Consider the following 17591-nt stretch of genomic DNA (forward strand, 5'->3'; position numbering starts at 1 on the left):
GGGCAACCATCACAGGGGCACTAAGTCTGTTGTGAAACATGATATTTGTTAATATCACATTTCACAGACTCCCAGCTACCTATGAAGTCTGCTGTGAAAAGTGATACTTGTATATTTGTTAATATCACTTTTCACAACAGACATTCTAGGGCCCCATTGCCATCTGTATTTCTGTGCTATTGCTGGCCTTCAGAGCTGGGAGACTGTGAAGGTGTTTGTTAATATCACTTTTCAAGGCATCCCAGCTCACTAGCAAGTCTTCTGTGAAGCAACATAGAAGTAATGGTGGCAATACTGCGCTAAATCTGCTGTGCAAAGTGATATTAACAATGTTTCTTCGCAAACCCTCAGTATTAAACAATAAACTATTTTAAAAAATAATTGTTCTGCTTATAACAATAATTTGATAAAAATTTGTTTTAGTGTTAAAAGTGGTGAGAAAAAGTAAATTAACTTAAACAATATTATACATTTAGTATTTAAAATAGTGTTAAATATTTTTCATTTCTCAGATGCTTGCTGTGTGAAAGGATTGCCAATGCAAAAAGTTTGAGAATCCCTGCTGTAATCACCCACCTGGATCTAAGCTTCTTCTGGGGAGGACATATTACACCCTGTCCTGGGTATTAACTTCCCCATCCTACAAGCAGCTATCTTATCCCGCCCCCTGAACACGTAGGTAGTTAAGAACCTTTTCTTGTTTTAGAGTAGCAGCTGTGTTAGTCCGTATTCGCAAAAAGAAAAGGAGTACTTGTGGCACCTTAGAGACTAACAAATTAAAAAAAAAAACACAAAAAACTTTTCTTGGTAACCCAGTCCCACCTAACATAGGAAAGACTAGGAGGCCTAGACTCAAAGCTCTAACTGGACACTTATTTGAGGTTGCTCTGCTCCCATTTGGACTACTGTTGCCTGGAGCCATTTATGTCAAACAGGGTGGGTTTGTCGGTCTCCATCTTTCGGGTCTTGGCTCAGATTCTCCTATGTCAGGAAACCAACCACAACTGGAGCGTTGGTGGCAGAGACAGCAATGGGACAGGCTCATACTCTTGCTTCTCTCATGTGAACTGTCCCCCGCAGCCCGCAACAATGCTCCCCCATGTAGTCATAGCTACAATGAAGGGGCAGCTGGATGCTCCTGTACTGTGATAAACAGCATCCAAAATAGTTACCATTCACAGGAGACTATTGCCCCTCTCCCTTCTCTTTATCCCAGAGAGGACTCATGTTCTTTGAAGGAAACCAAGACCAAAGACAGAGAAGGAAAAAAAAAAAAAAAGAGGGTGAATAGTGATTCAAACCCAACAACTTATATGAGGAGACAGATGAGGACTGAGCATCTCTATTTACACTCTTCTGGGAACCGGTTTTCCTTCGGAGAAGACATATGCCCTGTTTCAAATGTGGGGCCTGCAAAGTTGGGTGACAACAATATTTTAAAAACAATTCTGTTGTACAGAGTAAATGACAAGATAGTAAACACAGCACTGACATGAGCTTCAGTCATCTTCCCAAATAATAATGTTTAACCATGTCTTAAAAGAAAAAATTCTTTATAGTTACTAATTTTTTAACCAAGGTTTTTAATTCAAAGACATATTTTAAGTCCCACACTGGCTGCCAATTAAAGGTAGGGTAATTATTATTTGAAAATTATAAACATTAAAGAGCTTTGGTTATTGCTTGAAAACAAGTTCAATCTGAAGGATAGTTTACAAAGTTGCTTGTCCTGGTGCAATTAGAAACATCCAATGCTAATTAACAGTTACTTGAAAACTTGTTAACGCTGCACAGACGTTCCGTGATTCCAAAGGACGCAAACTACAAAGGCAAAAATCCGTCCTTGTCCTTCACAGACCGGCCCAACGGTTGGGCCCTGCTCCTGCAACACTGGTGAACCAGCCGTGCCACACACACGATAGTTACCGGGGGGGGGGAAATCTGGGAGGGACTTTGGGCCCCTGCCTGGAGGCTGCAGAGCCCGACACCAGCCCGCCCTCGGCTTGGGGTGGCGGGAGCTCACCAGAACGGCGCTGTGCAGGAGCAAACTTCCAAGCAGGCGCAACACTCTCCTTGCGGCCGATGGCAAATCAGCCTGTACAAGCCACTTCATTTTATTGACCTCCAAAGGGCGGTGGCGCCAGCCCAAATAGGTATGTCGGGGCGCTGAGGGAGGCCCTTTTCTTGTTAAATGTCGGTTTAGTTCGCACTGGGGGACACCCCCAGTCTCAGGACCTTCCTTCAACTGCCACCGATTACCTCTGACCTTCTTGTAATGGCGGTTGTGCAGCGCAGTACTTTCCCTATCCCCGACCGTCCCATTATGGCGGTTCCTTAGGAGAGCTTTTCTGCTTATTCCATGACCTTCGGTCAGTGGCTGCTCAGTGCGCGCGCGCGCGCATTGCAGGGTAACCTGGACCTTCTGCTTATGGTAGAAATGTCTCTACGGGGCATTTGAAATTACGGAAAGCGCCCTTTTTGCGCCCGGAAAAGCGCTGACTAACCGCTTATGACCTCCTATGGCCGTGCAGTCTGCGCAGGAATATGACGTCCACGGATTGCGATTTTTTTTGCTAGCAGTGGCTCAGTTAGTGTCGTCACGGCTGGTAGGTGAGGTCAGCACAGGGGCCGCCATTTTGGGTGGCGGGGCTGGGATCGGAGTGGGGCCCTTGGGTGGTTGTGGCCCGCAGGGGGAGTTAGTGCGGCCCACGGCGTAGCGGCCCCCATGGCCGGGCAGTTCGACTCTGAGGACCGGGCGAGCTGGTATTGGGGGCGGCTGAGCAGGGCCGAGGCTGTGTCGCTACTGCAGGGGCAGCGCCACGGGACCTTCCTGGTGAGGGACTCGGGCACCATCCCCGGGGACTTCGTGCTGTCGGTGTCTGAGAGCTCCCGGGTCTCGCACTACATTGTGAACAGCCTGGGGCCGGCGGGAGGCCGAAGACCTGGCGGCGAGGGCCCCGGGGCCCCAGGTGAGTGCGCGGAGCCGGGCCGGGCTAGGGAGAGTGACTGCTTTGATTGTCTGACCCGGGGGTTGTTGCTGCACCCTGGCCCTGTATCCGACTTTGTTTTGCGTTGGAGAAAGCGCGGCCTCAGTTTCTCCCGAAACAGCGGGCAGACTGCGGGCACCAGCCAAAGAGCCACATTGCCCCTACCCCCGCCCACTCCAGACTGGCGTTCAGTCTCCTGAGGCCCGGCTGTGTCGTTCGTGTTTGTCTTTTGGTTCCGCACTGGGAACCGCTAATTTTGGGGTCCCTAGTTACTGGGGAGCGGCTCCAGGACTCCCATCCCCCGCCACATGACCTGCAGTATTCCTACCTTTAAAATCGGGTTGGACTTTATTTGGAGGACTAAAATAGTGCATGTATGGACACTGACCAAGATGGGGGCGTCTGGACTTCCATCCTGAAGTCATTACAGCTCAGATTTCCCATCACTGTATATAAGCCAGGTATGCAAAAGTAAACTGCTACCACCTATCCGGAGAAAGTTGAAACTTTATTGTTGTTTTACATTTTGAATTTGCACGAAACAATTGAAGACAATTGGCATATTAGAGACTTGGAGGATTTTGAAAAATGACATTTTAAATTCCTCGTTTGAATGAGATATTCTTCAATGAGGGAGAACCCAAGATTTCCATTATTTAATTTCAAACCTCAAATGACTGATGAGTCTGAAAAGGAAATGATATGTTAATTTAGTAACTTATGTGCTCCTGCTGTTTAAATAAATGTTAAAAGTGGATGCTAAGCACAAATACCCTTTCATACTTGGAGAATAAGCAGACACGTTATGAATTCTAGAATGGATTAAAATCTGAGATATGAAAATACAAATGTCAAACTATATTTTAATACAGTCAAACAATGTCAAACATCTAGAATCAAAGGACATTGGTCATACTTACAGGATGGAGGACTGAATCCAAAAGCAGTGCTTCTGAATTTAGGAGTCATGTTGAGCATGACTTCCCAATGCAGTGCTGTTGCTAAGAGGGGTAATGTGATCCTTGGATGTATAAATGGAAATATTGAGCCATAAGGTACTACTTTTGTATGGAGCATCACTTGAAACCATTATTAGAATGCATCCAGTTCTGGTGGCCACTCTCCAAAAAGGATATTGGAAAAATTAGAAACAGTCCAAAAATTGGGATATTTTGAAGTCTGGAAAACCTGAAGTCCAGCAGGAGACTTAATAAGTCTTTTATTTAATTTTAAGAAAGAGAAGGTTACAAGGTGAATTGAACCTGGTATTTAAGTACCTTTGGAAGCAGGGTAATTATTCTGGAATAAAGTCCCTTTTTCCAGAGCAGAGTGTCCACATGGGGGCATTACATCAGCATAGATCTATCAGAATGTTCCCCATATAGACACGTCCAAAGGTGTAACAAGCGCTAGCGGCTGGAAGTTAGTCAAAATCAACTGGAAATAACGTGCAAATTTTTGATTGTGTGAGTAGTTAACTTTGGGAACAATTTAACAAGGGATGTGGTGGATTCTCCATCACTTGATAGCGTTCAGTCAAGATTGGAAGATGTCTTTCTAAAAGATATACCCTAATTTGAATACAAGTTTTGGGTTTGTTTCAGGAATTAATGAATGAAATGTTATGGCTGGTGTTATGTAGGACAGAATAGATTATCATAATGGTCCATTCTGGTGTCAACCCTTTGAGTCTATATGGGCATGGCAGATGTGCCAGCATTTCTTCTGGGGTATTACCTTTCGTTTTGCAATGTGCAGGATGCTTGAATTATAGTAACATAGTAATTCTCACACTGGGTCAAACTCATGGTCCATCTAAACTAACATCTGTTCTCTGACAGAGGCCAGAACCAGATGCTTCAGAGGAAGGTGCAAGAAATGTTGCAGTAGGCAGATGTGGGATAATCTGCTCCCCATGAAAACTTTTGCTAATTCCCTAATAATTAGAGAATAGCTTGGGCCCTGAAGCCTGATGTTTTTATAGGAAATGTTAAAAGTATATCTTCAGTATTTACTATTATTACTCTGAATACTCTTTATCGAATATAAATATCCAGTCTCTCAGAATCTTGCTAAATTCTTGGTCTCAATGCCATTCAGTAGCAGAGTTCCACTGTTGCATTATGCATTTTATGAAAAAGTATTTAATTTTTATCAGTTCTGAATTTGCAATCATTTAATTCTTCTAAATGTCCCATTGTTAAATTAATTGCATGCTTTCACTTTTAGATAAATGTAATCGGCATAGAGATGATCTAAAAATCAGACAGCTGGTGGCAAAGAGGAGTGAAGGATTCAGAACAGTTTTATATCTCATTTTGCTGCATGGACTTCCATAGTTAAGTAAAGATCAGCAAGTCATCACATTTGCTTTAAATGGCTAGGATAAAACACTACAAAGTTAGCATAGTAAAGTTAGCCTTCCCGGTGTTTTATCCTAGCCGTTTTAAGCAAATGTGGTGATTTGCTGTTGTTTATTTGAATATGGAAGTCTGTGCACAGTGAAGAGTCAGGTGGGTGAGTGGGAGCTGGGCTTAACCACATAGGCAGAGCACTGAATACAGAGGATAATAAGACAATGCACATTAGAGGAAATATTTTACTCTCTTATGCATATTTGGAATTTGACAGATCACTTCAAGGAAAAAATTTGAAACATTTAGGGAGCTAAACTAAATCATCAGTTGTTTTAAATTCTGTCTCTTCTAAAAGCTAATGAAGAACTCAACTATTAATTTCATTGGTTTGTACTGAAAGTGTTACTGATCAGTGTGGGAAACAAACACCCATTTCACAAAGATTCTCTCTCTCACAGGTGCTGGCTTCCTCTGGGCCCTATGGGTGCCCAACCCCCCATCTCACCCCTTCCCCCAAACCCCCACCCCTTTTTCCAAGTCCCCACCCCTCCCCCACCTTTTCCCACCCCCACCCCACCTTTTCCTGCCCAGTTCTACCAGCCCTGGAACACCCACAGAGTCAGCACCTATGCTCTCTAAAGAGAGAGAGTATGATAGGATGCAAAGTATATAGAGTGGGATTTTCCAATATGTCCAAGTGATTTAGGCACATTGATGCCAACATGTGCTCCTAAATCACTTAAGTGTTTTGAAAATCCAGACCATAATTTCAGGAATCAAGTAACCTTTACATAGAGAGATCCATGCACAACACTGGCTGCAATTTGACGTATTACACATGTGAGCAATTTCTTTTAACTCGGTGAGGCTACACGCATGTGTAGGAATTTGCAAGATTGGGGTCTTGGAGGTCAGAGACTTATGTCTACATCGCAGTCAGAGGTATGACTGCAGCACATTTAGTCATAGATCAGAGCTAGCTCATGTATGTCTACATGTGCTGCAGTTACACCTCTGATTGTCGTGTAGACATATCCTAAGTCTTTCCTCCCTCCTGCCCCAGCATATTCTCCTCATGTAATTAGAACTCTGTTCAGGAGGCACTGGTTTATATTTTTCATAGGCTTTATGGATGATGTACTCATCTCTTCTGAGTAAGAAAATAGGTTTATGCTACCAATATTTCTGATCCTTTTCTTTTTAGCTGTAATGGTTCCGATGTTGCAATAGCTGTACTTCCAACTTAAATAGTAGAGATTTTTTTAGCAAACATTACATGCTTGAATGTCTTTAAAAAGTGGAGAGAATATTTTATATCAATAGATCCAAATCTCTTATACCACATTGTTTTGTTTGCCTCAACTTAAGACCTATCTAAAACAGGCCTGGAGAACAAAAACCTGAATTGTTGAAGTCACTGGGATCAGAAGGTCACGTGTTGACATGGAGTGAATGGTATTGCAAAAACTAGTAAAGAACTCATTACTTGTTCCGGCCTATAATATGAGAGTAAGGGACATGTTCTGTGAGATTGAAAAGGATCCCCAGGAAATATTTTTTTCCTGTGTTCCTAGGGTGCAATGTCACATTTCAAAGACAATTGAATAAGCTCTATACCAGGCCCATTCATTTGTGCAGTTCTGTTATGTACATTGGCCAAACCGGACAGTCTCTACGTAAAAGAATAAATGGATACAAATCAGACTTCAATAATTATAACATTCAAAAACCAGTTGGAGAACACTTCAATCTCTCTGGTCACTTGATTACACACCTAAAAGTCGCAATATTACAACAAAAAAACTTCAAAAACAGACTCCAAGGAGAGACTGCTGAATTGGATTAATTTGCAAACTGGACACCATTAAATTAGGCTTGAATAAAGACTGGGAGTGGATGTGTCATTACACAAAGTAAAACTATTTCCCCATGTTTATTTTTCCCCCCTACTGTTCCTCACAAGGTCTTGTCAACTGCTGGAAATGGCTCACCTTGATTATCACTACAAAAGGTTTTTTTCCTCTCCTGCTGGTAATAGCTCACCTTAACTGATCACTCTCATTACAGTGTGTATGGTAACACCCATTGTTTCGTGTTCTCTGTGTATATAAAATCTCCCGACTGTATTTTCCATTGCATGCATCCAATGAAGTGAGCTGTAACTCACGAAAGCTTATGCTCAAATAAATTTGTTAGTCTCTAAGGTGCCACAAGTACTCCTTTTCTTTATGTCCTAAAGATCTGATATACCTTTACAGTTCTAGCTTGCAAAGCTGTAAGTATTTACTTGTGGTCATATAATTATCCAGTGATTATCTGTATGTCCTTCTGAAGCATTCCTGTTTCTTTTCATTTGTTGTAAACTTACTGTCTCTTAATTTAATTGAATGTATCCTTGTTTTGTACGTAAGATTGCATGAGTTTGCTTTGCTCGAGCTCCACAGGGAAGTGCTGTAGAAAGTAACAGAGAAGAAGCACATGGGAGAGTAGAAGGAAGCAAAATATACCTACAGTAAACCCTTATATAAAGCGCGTTTATACAGCGCGTTTTTGACATGACGCGGTTTTCATTTAGTGACCCGTTTTTATGTTGTGTGCACTGTTTTTATATAGCACACACTTATATGGACCTGTCCACTCAGGTCGGGTGAGAAAACCATCGACTCAGCTCCCTCCTCAGTCCAGCTGTACCCGCGGTTTTTGTGGTGTTGACACTGCGTTGTACCAATTTTTTGGACATTATATTATGACCACCCTCATCATTTGCGTTCATCATGCCACCTAAGAGGAGTAGCGGTCCTAAAAACAGTGAGAAGAAGAGAATGAGAAGGGAGAAGAAATGGGAAACGATGAGTTTAGCTAAGAAAATAGAGATACTGGACAAGCTCCGTGCTGGTGCCCGAGTCAATGTGGTTGGTCACGAGTATGGTGTGAATGAATCTACAATTCGCACCATTAGGAAAGGCAAAGAGAGCGTTAGAGCACATGTTATGGTTGCAAGTAATGCTAGTCTTACCATCAAGAGGATGACGAGGGCAGATGTTCAGTTAAATAAAACAGAGGCTCTGTTGAACACATGGATTGAAGATCTGACTCAGAAATGGGCACCACTCTGTGGGACAGTCATTAATGAGAAGGTACAGAAATTGTACGCAGCCATGTGTGAGAAGGAAGGTGAACCATTCAAAAGAATGTCATTTAGTAGTGGCTGGCTTGATAATTTTAGGAAGTACTTTAACATCCGTAATGTGACATTTACAGGGGAATCTGCATCAGCTGACCACCAAGCAGCAGAACTCTTCCCTGCTGAGTTAGCAGAAATTATTGAGGACAATGATTATAAACCCCAGCAGGCTTTTAATGCTGATGAAACAAGTTTTGTTCTGGAAACAAATGCTATCCATAACCTACATCACCCAGCTAGAGCATTCAGCACCAGGACTTAAAGCTGCGCTGTGCCAACGCACCAGGGGATTGTAAATGTAAATCAATCAGGTGGATTTGATTTAAATCAAATTGATTTAAATCACTAGTCAGGAAGACTCGATTTAATCATGGATTTCTACATAAAAGTGCATTCTTGTTGGTTGTTATAACCTTAGTACATATTATTCACAACTCAGAGATAGATGTAGGTTTCATTTTTAGAAGGTACACAGTATACGTTTTTAAAGTGATTTATTTTGAAAACTTTTCAGATTACTTTTACAGCTATATCAGAAAATGAATGATTGTTTGGTTATTTCAATTACCTTTGGTAAATGAAGCAGATATTTATGAAGTCACTGGGAGGTGAACTATCTCCAATTCAGCAGGTTAATAATTAATATTTGGAGGGTTTTCTTGCCATGCTGTATTAGGAGGAGAACATCACCAGACAGACATTTAAATTGTTTTATTTAACTAAAACAACGTTACATATTCTGGATTATTTTCTTCAACAGCAAACATAGTATTTTAACAAAACAAGCATATGAATTTTTGAATTTAAACATTCACGTTTTTTAAAATCAGATTTGTTTTTGTTAAAATTGTTTTTAACTAAAATAGTCAATTTTTCTTTTTTTAAAATATAACTGTCTGCCAGGTCAACATGAATGTCTGTGAGGGGAGGGCTCCTGCCTCATACTGGGAATGAGGGGCGATCAACAGGTTATCTCAAGTGCTTATATACAAATGCACAAAGCCTTGGAAACAAGCAGGGAGAACTGGAGGTCCTGGTGATGTCAAGGAACTATGACGTGATTGGAATAACAGAGACTTGGTGGGATAACTCACATGACTGGAGTACAGTCATGGATGGTTATAAACTGTTCAGGAAGGACAGGCAGGGCAGAAAAGGTGGGGGAGTAGCACTGTATGTAAGGGAGCAGTATGACTGCTCAGAGCTCCGGTACGAAACTGTGGAAAAACCTGAGTGTCTCTGGATTAAGTTTAGAAGTGTGTGCAACAAGAGTGATGTAGTGGTGGGAGTCTGCTATAGACCACCGGACCAGGGGGATGAGGTGGATGAGGCTTTCTTCCGGCAACTCACGGAAGCTACTAGATCGCATGCCCTGATTCTCATGGGTGACTTTAATTTTCCTGATATCTGCTGGGAGAGCAATACAGCGGTGCATAGACAATCCAGGAAGTTTTTGGAAAGCATAGGGGACAATTTCCTGGCGCAAGTGCTAGGGGAGCCAACTAGGGGGGGCGCTTTTCTTGACCTGCTGCTCACAAACCGGGTAGAATTAGTGGGGGAAGCAAAAGTGGATGGGAATCTGGGAGGCAGTGACCATGAGTTGGTTGAGTTCAGGATCCTGACGCAGGGAAGAAAGGTAAGCAGCAGGATACGGACCCTGGACTTCAGGAAAGCAGACTTCGACTCCCTCAGGGAACAGATGGCCAGGATCCCCTGGGGGACTAACATGAAGGGGAAGGGAGTCCAGGAGAGCTGGCTGTATTTCAAGGAATCCCTGTTGAGGTTACAGGGACAAACCATCCCGATGAGTCGAAAGAATAGTAAATATGGCAGGCGACCAGCTTGGCTTAATGGTGAAATCCTAGCGGATCTTAAACATAAAAAAGAAGCTTACAAGAAGTGGAAGGTTGGACATATGACCAGGGAAGAGTATAAAAATATTGCTCGGGCATGTAGGAAAGATATCAGGAGGGCCAAATCGCACCTGGAGCTGCAGCTAGCAAGAGATGTCAAGAGTAACAAGAAGGGTTTCTTCAGGTATGTTGGCAACAAGAAGAAAGCCAAGGAAAGTGTGGGCCCCTTACTGAATGAGGGAGGCAACCTAGTGACAGAGGATGTGGAAAAAGCTAATGTACTCAATGCTTTTTTTGCCTCTGTTTTCACTAACAAGGTCAGCTCCCAGACTGCTGCGCTGGGCATCACAGAATGGGGAAGAGATGGCCAGCCCTCTGTGGAGATAGAGGTGGTTAGGGACTATTTAGAAAAGCTGGACGTGCACAAGTCCATGGGGCCGGACGAGTTGCATCCGAGAGTGCTGAAGGAATTGGCGGCTGTGATTGCAGAGCCCTTGGCCACTATCTTTGAAAACTCGTGGCGAATGGGGGAAGTCCCGGATGACTGGAAAAAGGCTAATGTAGTGCCAATCTTTAAAAAAGGGAAGAAGGAGGATCCTGGGAACTACAGGCCAGTCAGCCTCACCTCAGTCCCTGGAAAAATCATGGAGCAGGTCCTCAAAGAATCAATCCTGAAGCACTTACATGAGAGGAAAGTGATCAGGAACAGTCAGCATGGGTTCACCAAGGGAAGGTCATGCCTGACTAATCTAATCGCCTTTTATGATGAGATTACTGGTTCTGTGGATGAAGGGAAAGCAGTGGATGTATTGTTTCTTGACTTTAGCAAAGCTTTTGACACGGTCTCCCACAGTATTCTTGTCAGCAAGTTAAGGAAGTATGGGCTAGATGAATGCACTATAAGGTGGGTAGAAAGCTGGCTAGATTGTCGGGCTCAACGGGTAGTGATCAATGGCTCCATGTCTAGTTGGCAGGCGGTGTCAAGTGGTGTGCCCCAGGGGTCGGTCCTGGGGCTGGTTTTGTTCAATATCTTCATAAATGATCTGGAGGATGGTGTGGATTGCACTCTCAGCAAATTTGCGGATGATACTAAACTGGGAGGAGTGGTAGATACGCTGGAGGGGAGGGATAGGATACAGAAGGACCTAGACAAATTGGAGGATTGGGCCAAAAGAAATCTGATGAGCTTCAATAAGGATAAGTGCAGGGTCCTGCACTTAGGATGGAAGAATCCAATGCACCGCTACAGACTAGGGACCGAATGGCTAGGCAGCAGTTCTGCAGAAAAGGACCTAGGGGTGACAGTGGACGAGAAGCAGGATATGAGTCAACAGTGTGCCCTTGTTGCCAAGAAGGCCAATGGCATTTTGGGATGTATAAGTAGGGGCATAGCAAGCAGATCGAGGGACGTGATCGTTCCCCTCTATTCGACACTGGTGAGGCCTCATCTGGAGTACTGTGTCCAGTTTTGGGCCCCACACTACAAGAAGGATGTGGATAAATTGGAGAGAGTCCAGCGAAGGGCAACAAAAATGATTAGGGGTCTAGAGCACATGACTTATGAGGAGAGGCTGAGGGAGCTGGGATTGTTTAGTCTGCAGAAGAGAAGAATGAGGGGGGATTTGATAGCTGCTTTCAACTACCTGAAAGGGGGTTCCAAAGAGGATGGCTCTAGACTGTTCTCAATGGTAGCAGATGACAGAACGAGGAGTAATGGTCTCAAGTTGCAATGGGGGAGGTTTAGATTGGATATTAGGAAAAACTTTTTCACTAAGAGGGTGGTGAAACACTGGAATGCGTTACCTAGGGAGGTGGTAGAATCTCCTTCCTTAGAGGTTTTTAAGGTCAGGCTTGACAAAGCCCTGGCTGGGATGATTTAACTGGGAATTGGTCCTGCTTCGAGCAGGGGGTTGGACTAGATGACCTTCTGGGGTCCCTTCCAACCCTGATATTCTATGATTCTATTTCTATGAGAAACTAAAAATATTGGCTTCTGCAGCTAACTCAGTTGTCTTCACCTTCATTTTCCTGTTTGTTCATAATCTGGAAAAGAAAAACAAGCTTTCCTGCCTTTTCAGGTGTCAAATGATTTCTCAGTTTGGGATGAATTAGTGCAAAGGAAGAAAATATTATTTCTACACCGGCAGAAAAAGCTACTTCTGTTAAAAATGAGATGATCACTTCAACAGTCTCTGAATCCAAGTGCTTAAGTGACTTCCACCAGTTCACTGGTGTGACTTTCTTTAAGACATCATCAGCAAACATATATTTCTTATTCCCAAACTGGGTCTCTCTTACGGCCTGCTGCCATTATAGGTTTTCCCGTCTAGTGAGAGAATGGTATGGTAGATCTCAAATCAATGAAGGCTACACTCAGAAAGATCTCCAGACTTCTGGAATGTGCTTCTCAAACAGTTTCACTTTTGTCCCTACTGCCTGTCCCTCCCTTCTCACATTTATCTCCAGACTATTTCTCCTTGTCCAGATCTATTCCACCCCCAACAATCGTCTGTTCATGGAACTTTTTGAAACTTTGCACTTTTAGAGAGAGGTAGGGGATTGACTGTGTACACAAATTTGCAGAGGGATAACAGGGTTGAGGTCTGTTGTTTCTCACCTTTATCTATTGTATTTATTTACTTACTTACTTTTTTGCTGTTAGCAGGCATGTTATCTCTGGAGACACAAATCCACAGTTTGAGAACTGCAAAATTAAGCATCTCTGATGGTATCTGCTAGACTGAGCACTGAGTCCCATTGGGTAGATAGAAAGATTAACCTAAATAATCTTTACAGAAGCCCCGGAACCCCATAAGATTGGCTCTGTCATCCATGAACTATTGGAACTCATTTACAAAACTTTTCTTAAACATTACTTGAATATATTCTCCCATACTATAGAATTAGAATTTATAATCCTTATTCCATGATGAGATATATTTGAGCTATAATGTATCTTAATTAAAACTATCTTTTAGATAGTTTTTTCCTCCAAAAAGCATTTTTTTCAAAAAATCTGATTTTAAATAAAAAAAATCATTGATTTTTATCCACCCTGAAACCAATGCTTGTTTACCGTGCTCAGAACCCTGTGCCTTGAAAGGCAAGCAGAAGTCTAACAAAAAAGCCCGGGTTACATCTAAACTGTTTACAGCATGGTTTACTCTATGCTTTGTGTCTCAGGTAGAACTTTATTTAGGTTTTGTGACTTTATCTTTCAAGATTTTGTTATTATTGGACAATGCCCCAGGTCACTCTGCCAAAGCTCTACAGGATAAAATGAAAATGTCAAGGTTGTTTTCCTTCCACCTAACACCACTTCATTGTTGCAGCCCTTAGATCAAGGCGTAATCAAGATATTTAAATGTTATACAAGGTACACTATCAAGAAGATGCTAGAGGCGTTGGAGGAAAATTCAGAAATGGGCATACCAGACTTTTGCCGTTCATATAACATCGCACACGCAATTGAAGGGATCAAGGAGTCCTGGGATGAGGTCACTGTTCCTACCATCAATGCCTGTTGGAACAAGTTGTGGCCGTCAGTGATGAATAATTTCACTGGCTTCCCCACAGTACACAAGGAGGTTAGGGAGATAATGCAGATGGCCAGGAATGTTGGGGGTGAGAGATTCTCAGATCTGGAGGAAACTGAAGTGGAAGAATTGATAAACTCACATCAGGAGGAGCTGACTGAGGAGAAGGTTAGTAGAGATGCATGAGGCCACTGACAGTGAAAGTGAAGACGAGCAAAAGGAACAGAAACTCACAGCAGGCTATTTAAGGGAAAATTTACAAATCATAGAAAAAGTCAAAAGTAATTTGATAGAGAAAGATCCAAATATGAACAGGAGCTTAACATTCAAACGGCCCTATCATGAGCTCTACAAGTCATTGCTGAGTCAGGCAAAGCAGAGTCTCATCACTGACTACATCATGCCCTCTACACACCAGTCAATAGACGCATCAACTTCAGCATCCCAGTCATCAGCTGAGCATGAACCAGAAAATACCACTAGTACTTCATCAACACCACAGTAACAACATTCCCCAGCCATCACCTAGATCGTTGTCTTCAGCAAGTCACCAATTCATAGTTTTTAAGGTAATAAATAAAAAAAAAAAATCAACTTTGTCATGTCTGGGAACATAACACTATTTCTCCCATTTATTCTTCAGTTTATATAACACATTTGTATATAACACATGGTTTTCTAGGAACGTAACTACTGCGTTATATAAGGGTTTACTGTATATGATTTTATTGCAATGCATATTCTCGTGGAACACTCTGATTCTAGGCAGGAGAGGGTTACAAATACTGCAGGAGGGAAGTATCTTTCATTGCTCTCAATTATCCCTTCTAGCAAGGTGGCTGTTGGAACATGAAGGGAACTGCAAACAGCCTTCTTTGCCTGAGGCAAGGTCACTAAAATGTGGTGGCCTTCTTGGAATGGGACAGGAAGTGAAACTGAAAAATTGCGGTCCCAAAAGGACTTTCCTTTCCGGCTCAAAAAAGGAATGCTCATAAATGTAGATGAAGGGACTGAAGAAATGGGACAGAGGAGAGAGATTCTAGTAGAAATATACTGACTAAGAACTTCAGGAAATACTGAGATCAGGTACATGCCAGCTGCAAGGAAGGAGAGTTAAGGTTGTACAGGCAAGAACTACTGGGAAGTATCAGCATGCACTCCTGGTGCATTTACTGTAGTAGTTATAGCTGTTTTGAGTAGTGGAGGGATTAGTTGGAGCAGCTTGGCAGAGCTGTGATTGTGATATGAGGCAATATGGGGGGGTACTCCTGTCAGGGGGGCTCATCCCCCCCTACCTCTGTATGTCTGATCAAAGGAAAGAGGTGCAAGAGAGAATCAGTATGCCTCATTTCAGTGCTAGCCCTGACACAGGGGTGGTCAGCAGTTAGATGGGAAATGTGTAGCCTGTGGATTTCATGAAGGATAAGTGAAAGTATAGCATTAGATGGCATTATGGTCCCCCCAGATTCTGGCTTCCCCATGTGGGGCAGGGAGAGGAGCTGAGAGCCCATAGAGGGACAGTCCCCGATTCCTGACCCAAGGACAAAACTGACTTGGCAAGCTGATCAATTAATGTTTGTTGACCAGCTATTTGAGCACCATCAAATAGTTCAGCAAGAATGCCCTGATATAAGCGGAGGCTGACTGTTTTGATTGCATCATGGTGCTATTCTTTCATTATTTAGAACTTAATTTTATTGTGTTTTGTATCTTTTGGAGTTAAAATAACTCACTTAAGTACCTTTTTGGTTGTAATTAGGAATAAATATCTCTCTAAGGTAAAGACTATTGGAGACCATGAAGTCTTACACCTTTTTTTTTTTTTAATATATATATACTGTTCTAATAAATTAGTGTTTTAAGTATTGACCAGTCAATTGACCAGTTATTTTTGGACCGGTAAAATGACAAAACCTAGCACAAGGGGCAGGGAGAGGGGCATGGACTCCCCACCCTAGAAGGGCAAGGACCCTGCAGACCACACAAGGGGGGGAGAATGTGAGGCTGCCACATGCCCTGTACCCTAATTCTTCCCATTCACACTGCCACCTATCTCCATGTCACCTTTTCCACTCCCCCGATTTGAGCCCCCAACCCCTTTTCCAGGCCTACCCATGCCTCTCCCTCTCCTCACTGCAACCTCAAATCCCTGCTCCTTATTCTCAACACTGTTCAGCCCCCTAATCCCCTTTGCAGCACACATTTGCATGTGTATTTATTTTCTTTTAAAAAATTATAGTAAAGCACCAACTCCACAATAGTTAAGATGAACACCAAGCATTCTGTTTAAAACTAGGTTTCAGAGTAACAGCCGTGTTAGTCTGTATTCGTAAAAAGAAAAAAGAAAAGAAGTACTTGTGGCACCTTAGAGACTAACCAGTTTATTTGAGCATGAGCTTTCGTGAGCTACAGCTCACTTCATCGGATGCATAGCATATCGTGGAAACTGCAGAAGACATTATATACACACAGAGACCATGAAACAAAACTTCCTCCCACCCCACTCTCCTGCTGGTAACAGCTTATCTAAAGTGATCATCAAGGAGGGCCATTTCCAGCACAAATCCAGGTTTTCTCACCCTTCCCTCCCCCCCCCCCCCCGAAAACCTGGATTTGTGCTGGAAATGGCCCTCCTTGATGATCACTTTAGATAAGCTGTTACCAGCAGGAGAGTGGGGTGGGAGGAAGTTTTGTTTCATGGTCTCTGTGTGTATATAATGTCTTCTGCAGTTTCCACGATATGCTATGCATCCGATGAAGTGAGCTGTAGCTCACGAAAGCTCATGCTCAAATAAACTGGTTAGTCTCTAAGGTGCCACAAGTACTTCTTTTCTTTTTTCTGTTTAAAACTAGACTCTTCTAAGTGCTCTAAAATGAAGTGAGCTGTAGCTCACGAAAGCTTCTGCTCAAATAAATTGGTTAGTCTCTAAGGTGCCACTAGTACTCCTTTTCTTTTTGCGAATACAGACTAACACGGCTGCTACTCTGAAACCTGTCTTTAAAACTAGACTCTTCTAAGTGCTCTAAAATCCACTCAGATTGCTTTGAAATTTTGTCTGCCTCATGGGGGCATGGAGTTTGGTCAGTGAACCAAATTTGGGGCCATTTGAACAAAGGGTTCCTGAGATTTAGCCCCTGGGAAAATAACAGCTCTTCTTAAAGCCGACATGTTTTGGCAATGAGTTTTGTGCATAGATAGAGCTTAAACCAGGGCTGAGATAATTATACCAGGGTCTCAAATGCTTGGAAGTTACCCCAACAGAGTACATGCCACCCACTAGCCTTTTGGGAGAAATCAAATTACGTTATTAGCCAAAGAGTAGTTCTTCAGTGAGGCGCATCAGCATTTGACGTGCGTGGCATTGCATCAAACCAATTCCACTGAGCATGTGTGGGCAGATAAGGTTTTTAGCTTTGAAAGTTTCACACCAGCTGGATGGCTTGAGAATAAGCAGTAGTCCTTTGACCCAGACCCAGCCAGCTACTGTCAGTTGGATTCTTGCAGTAGGCAAAAGTCTGGAAAAGCTCAGAGTGCATATTGCTAAAATCTCTCTCTTGGTGGGAGGGGGTGGGGTATTTTTGGTGGCTGTAATCAAAGTATGTATATATTTTTAAATTATATATGCAAATGGTTACTGGCAGGGGAGGGGCATTTTAGAGAGTGGAGAACTGGG

The 17591-nt window shown here is 42.8% G+C and overlaps 1 protein-coding gene across 2 annotated transcripts in view; it reads left to right on the forward strand.

Moving 5' to 3' along the window:
• The first annotated feature begins 2645 nt into the window (after positions 1 to 2645).
• CRK (CRK proto-oncogene, adaptor protein) overlaps positions 2646 to 17591 on the forward strand; it is a 53299-nt gene continuing 38353 nt past the window's right edge. Inside the window, exon 1 of one of the 2 annotated variants that reach the window (XM_074975026.1) lies at positions 2646 to 2969. In XM_074975026.1, the coding sequence (XP_074831127.1) occupies positions 2726 to 2969 (244 nt within the window). In that variant the 5' untranslated portion in view covers positions 2646 to 2725. The remainder of the gene's footprint in view (positions 2970 to 17591) is intronic. The other variant, XM_074975025.1, reaches the window with a different exon arrangement.

Source organism: Natator depressus, chromosome 17 (genome assembly GCF_965152275.1).
Source record: "Natator depressus isolate rNatDep1 chromosome 17, rNatDep2.hap1, whole genome shotgun sequence".
Classification (NCBI taxonomy): Eukaryota; Metazoa; Chordata; order Testudines; family Cheloniidae; genus Natator; species Natator depressus.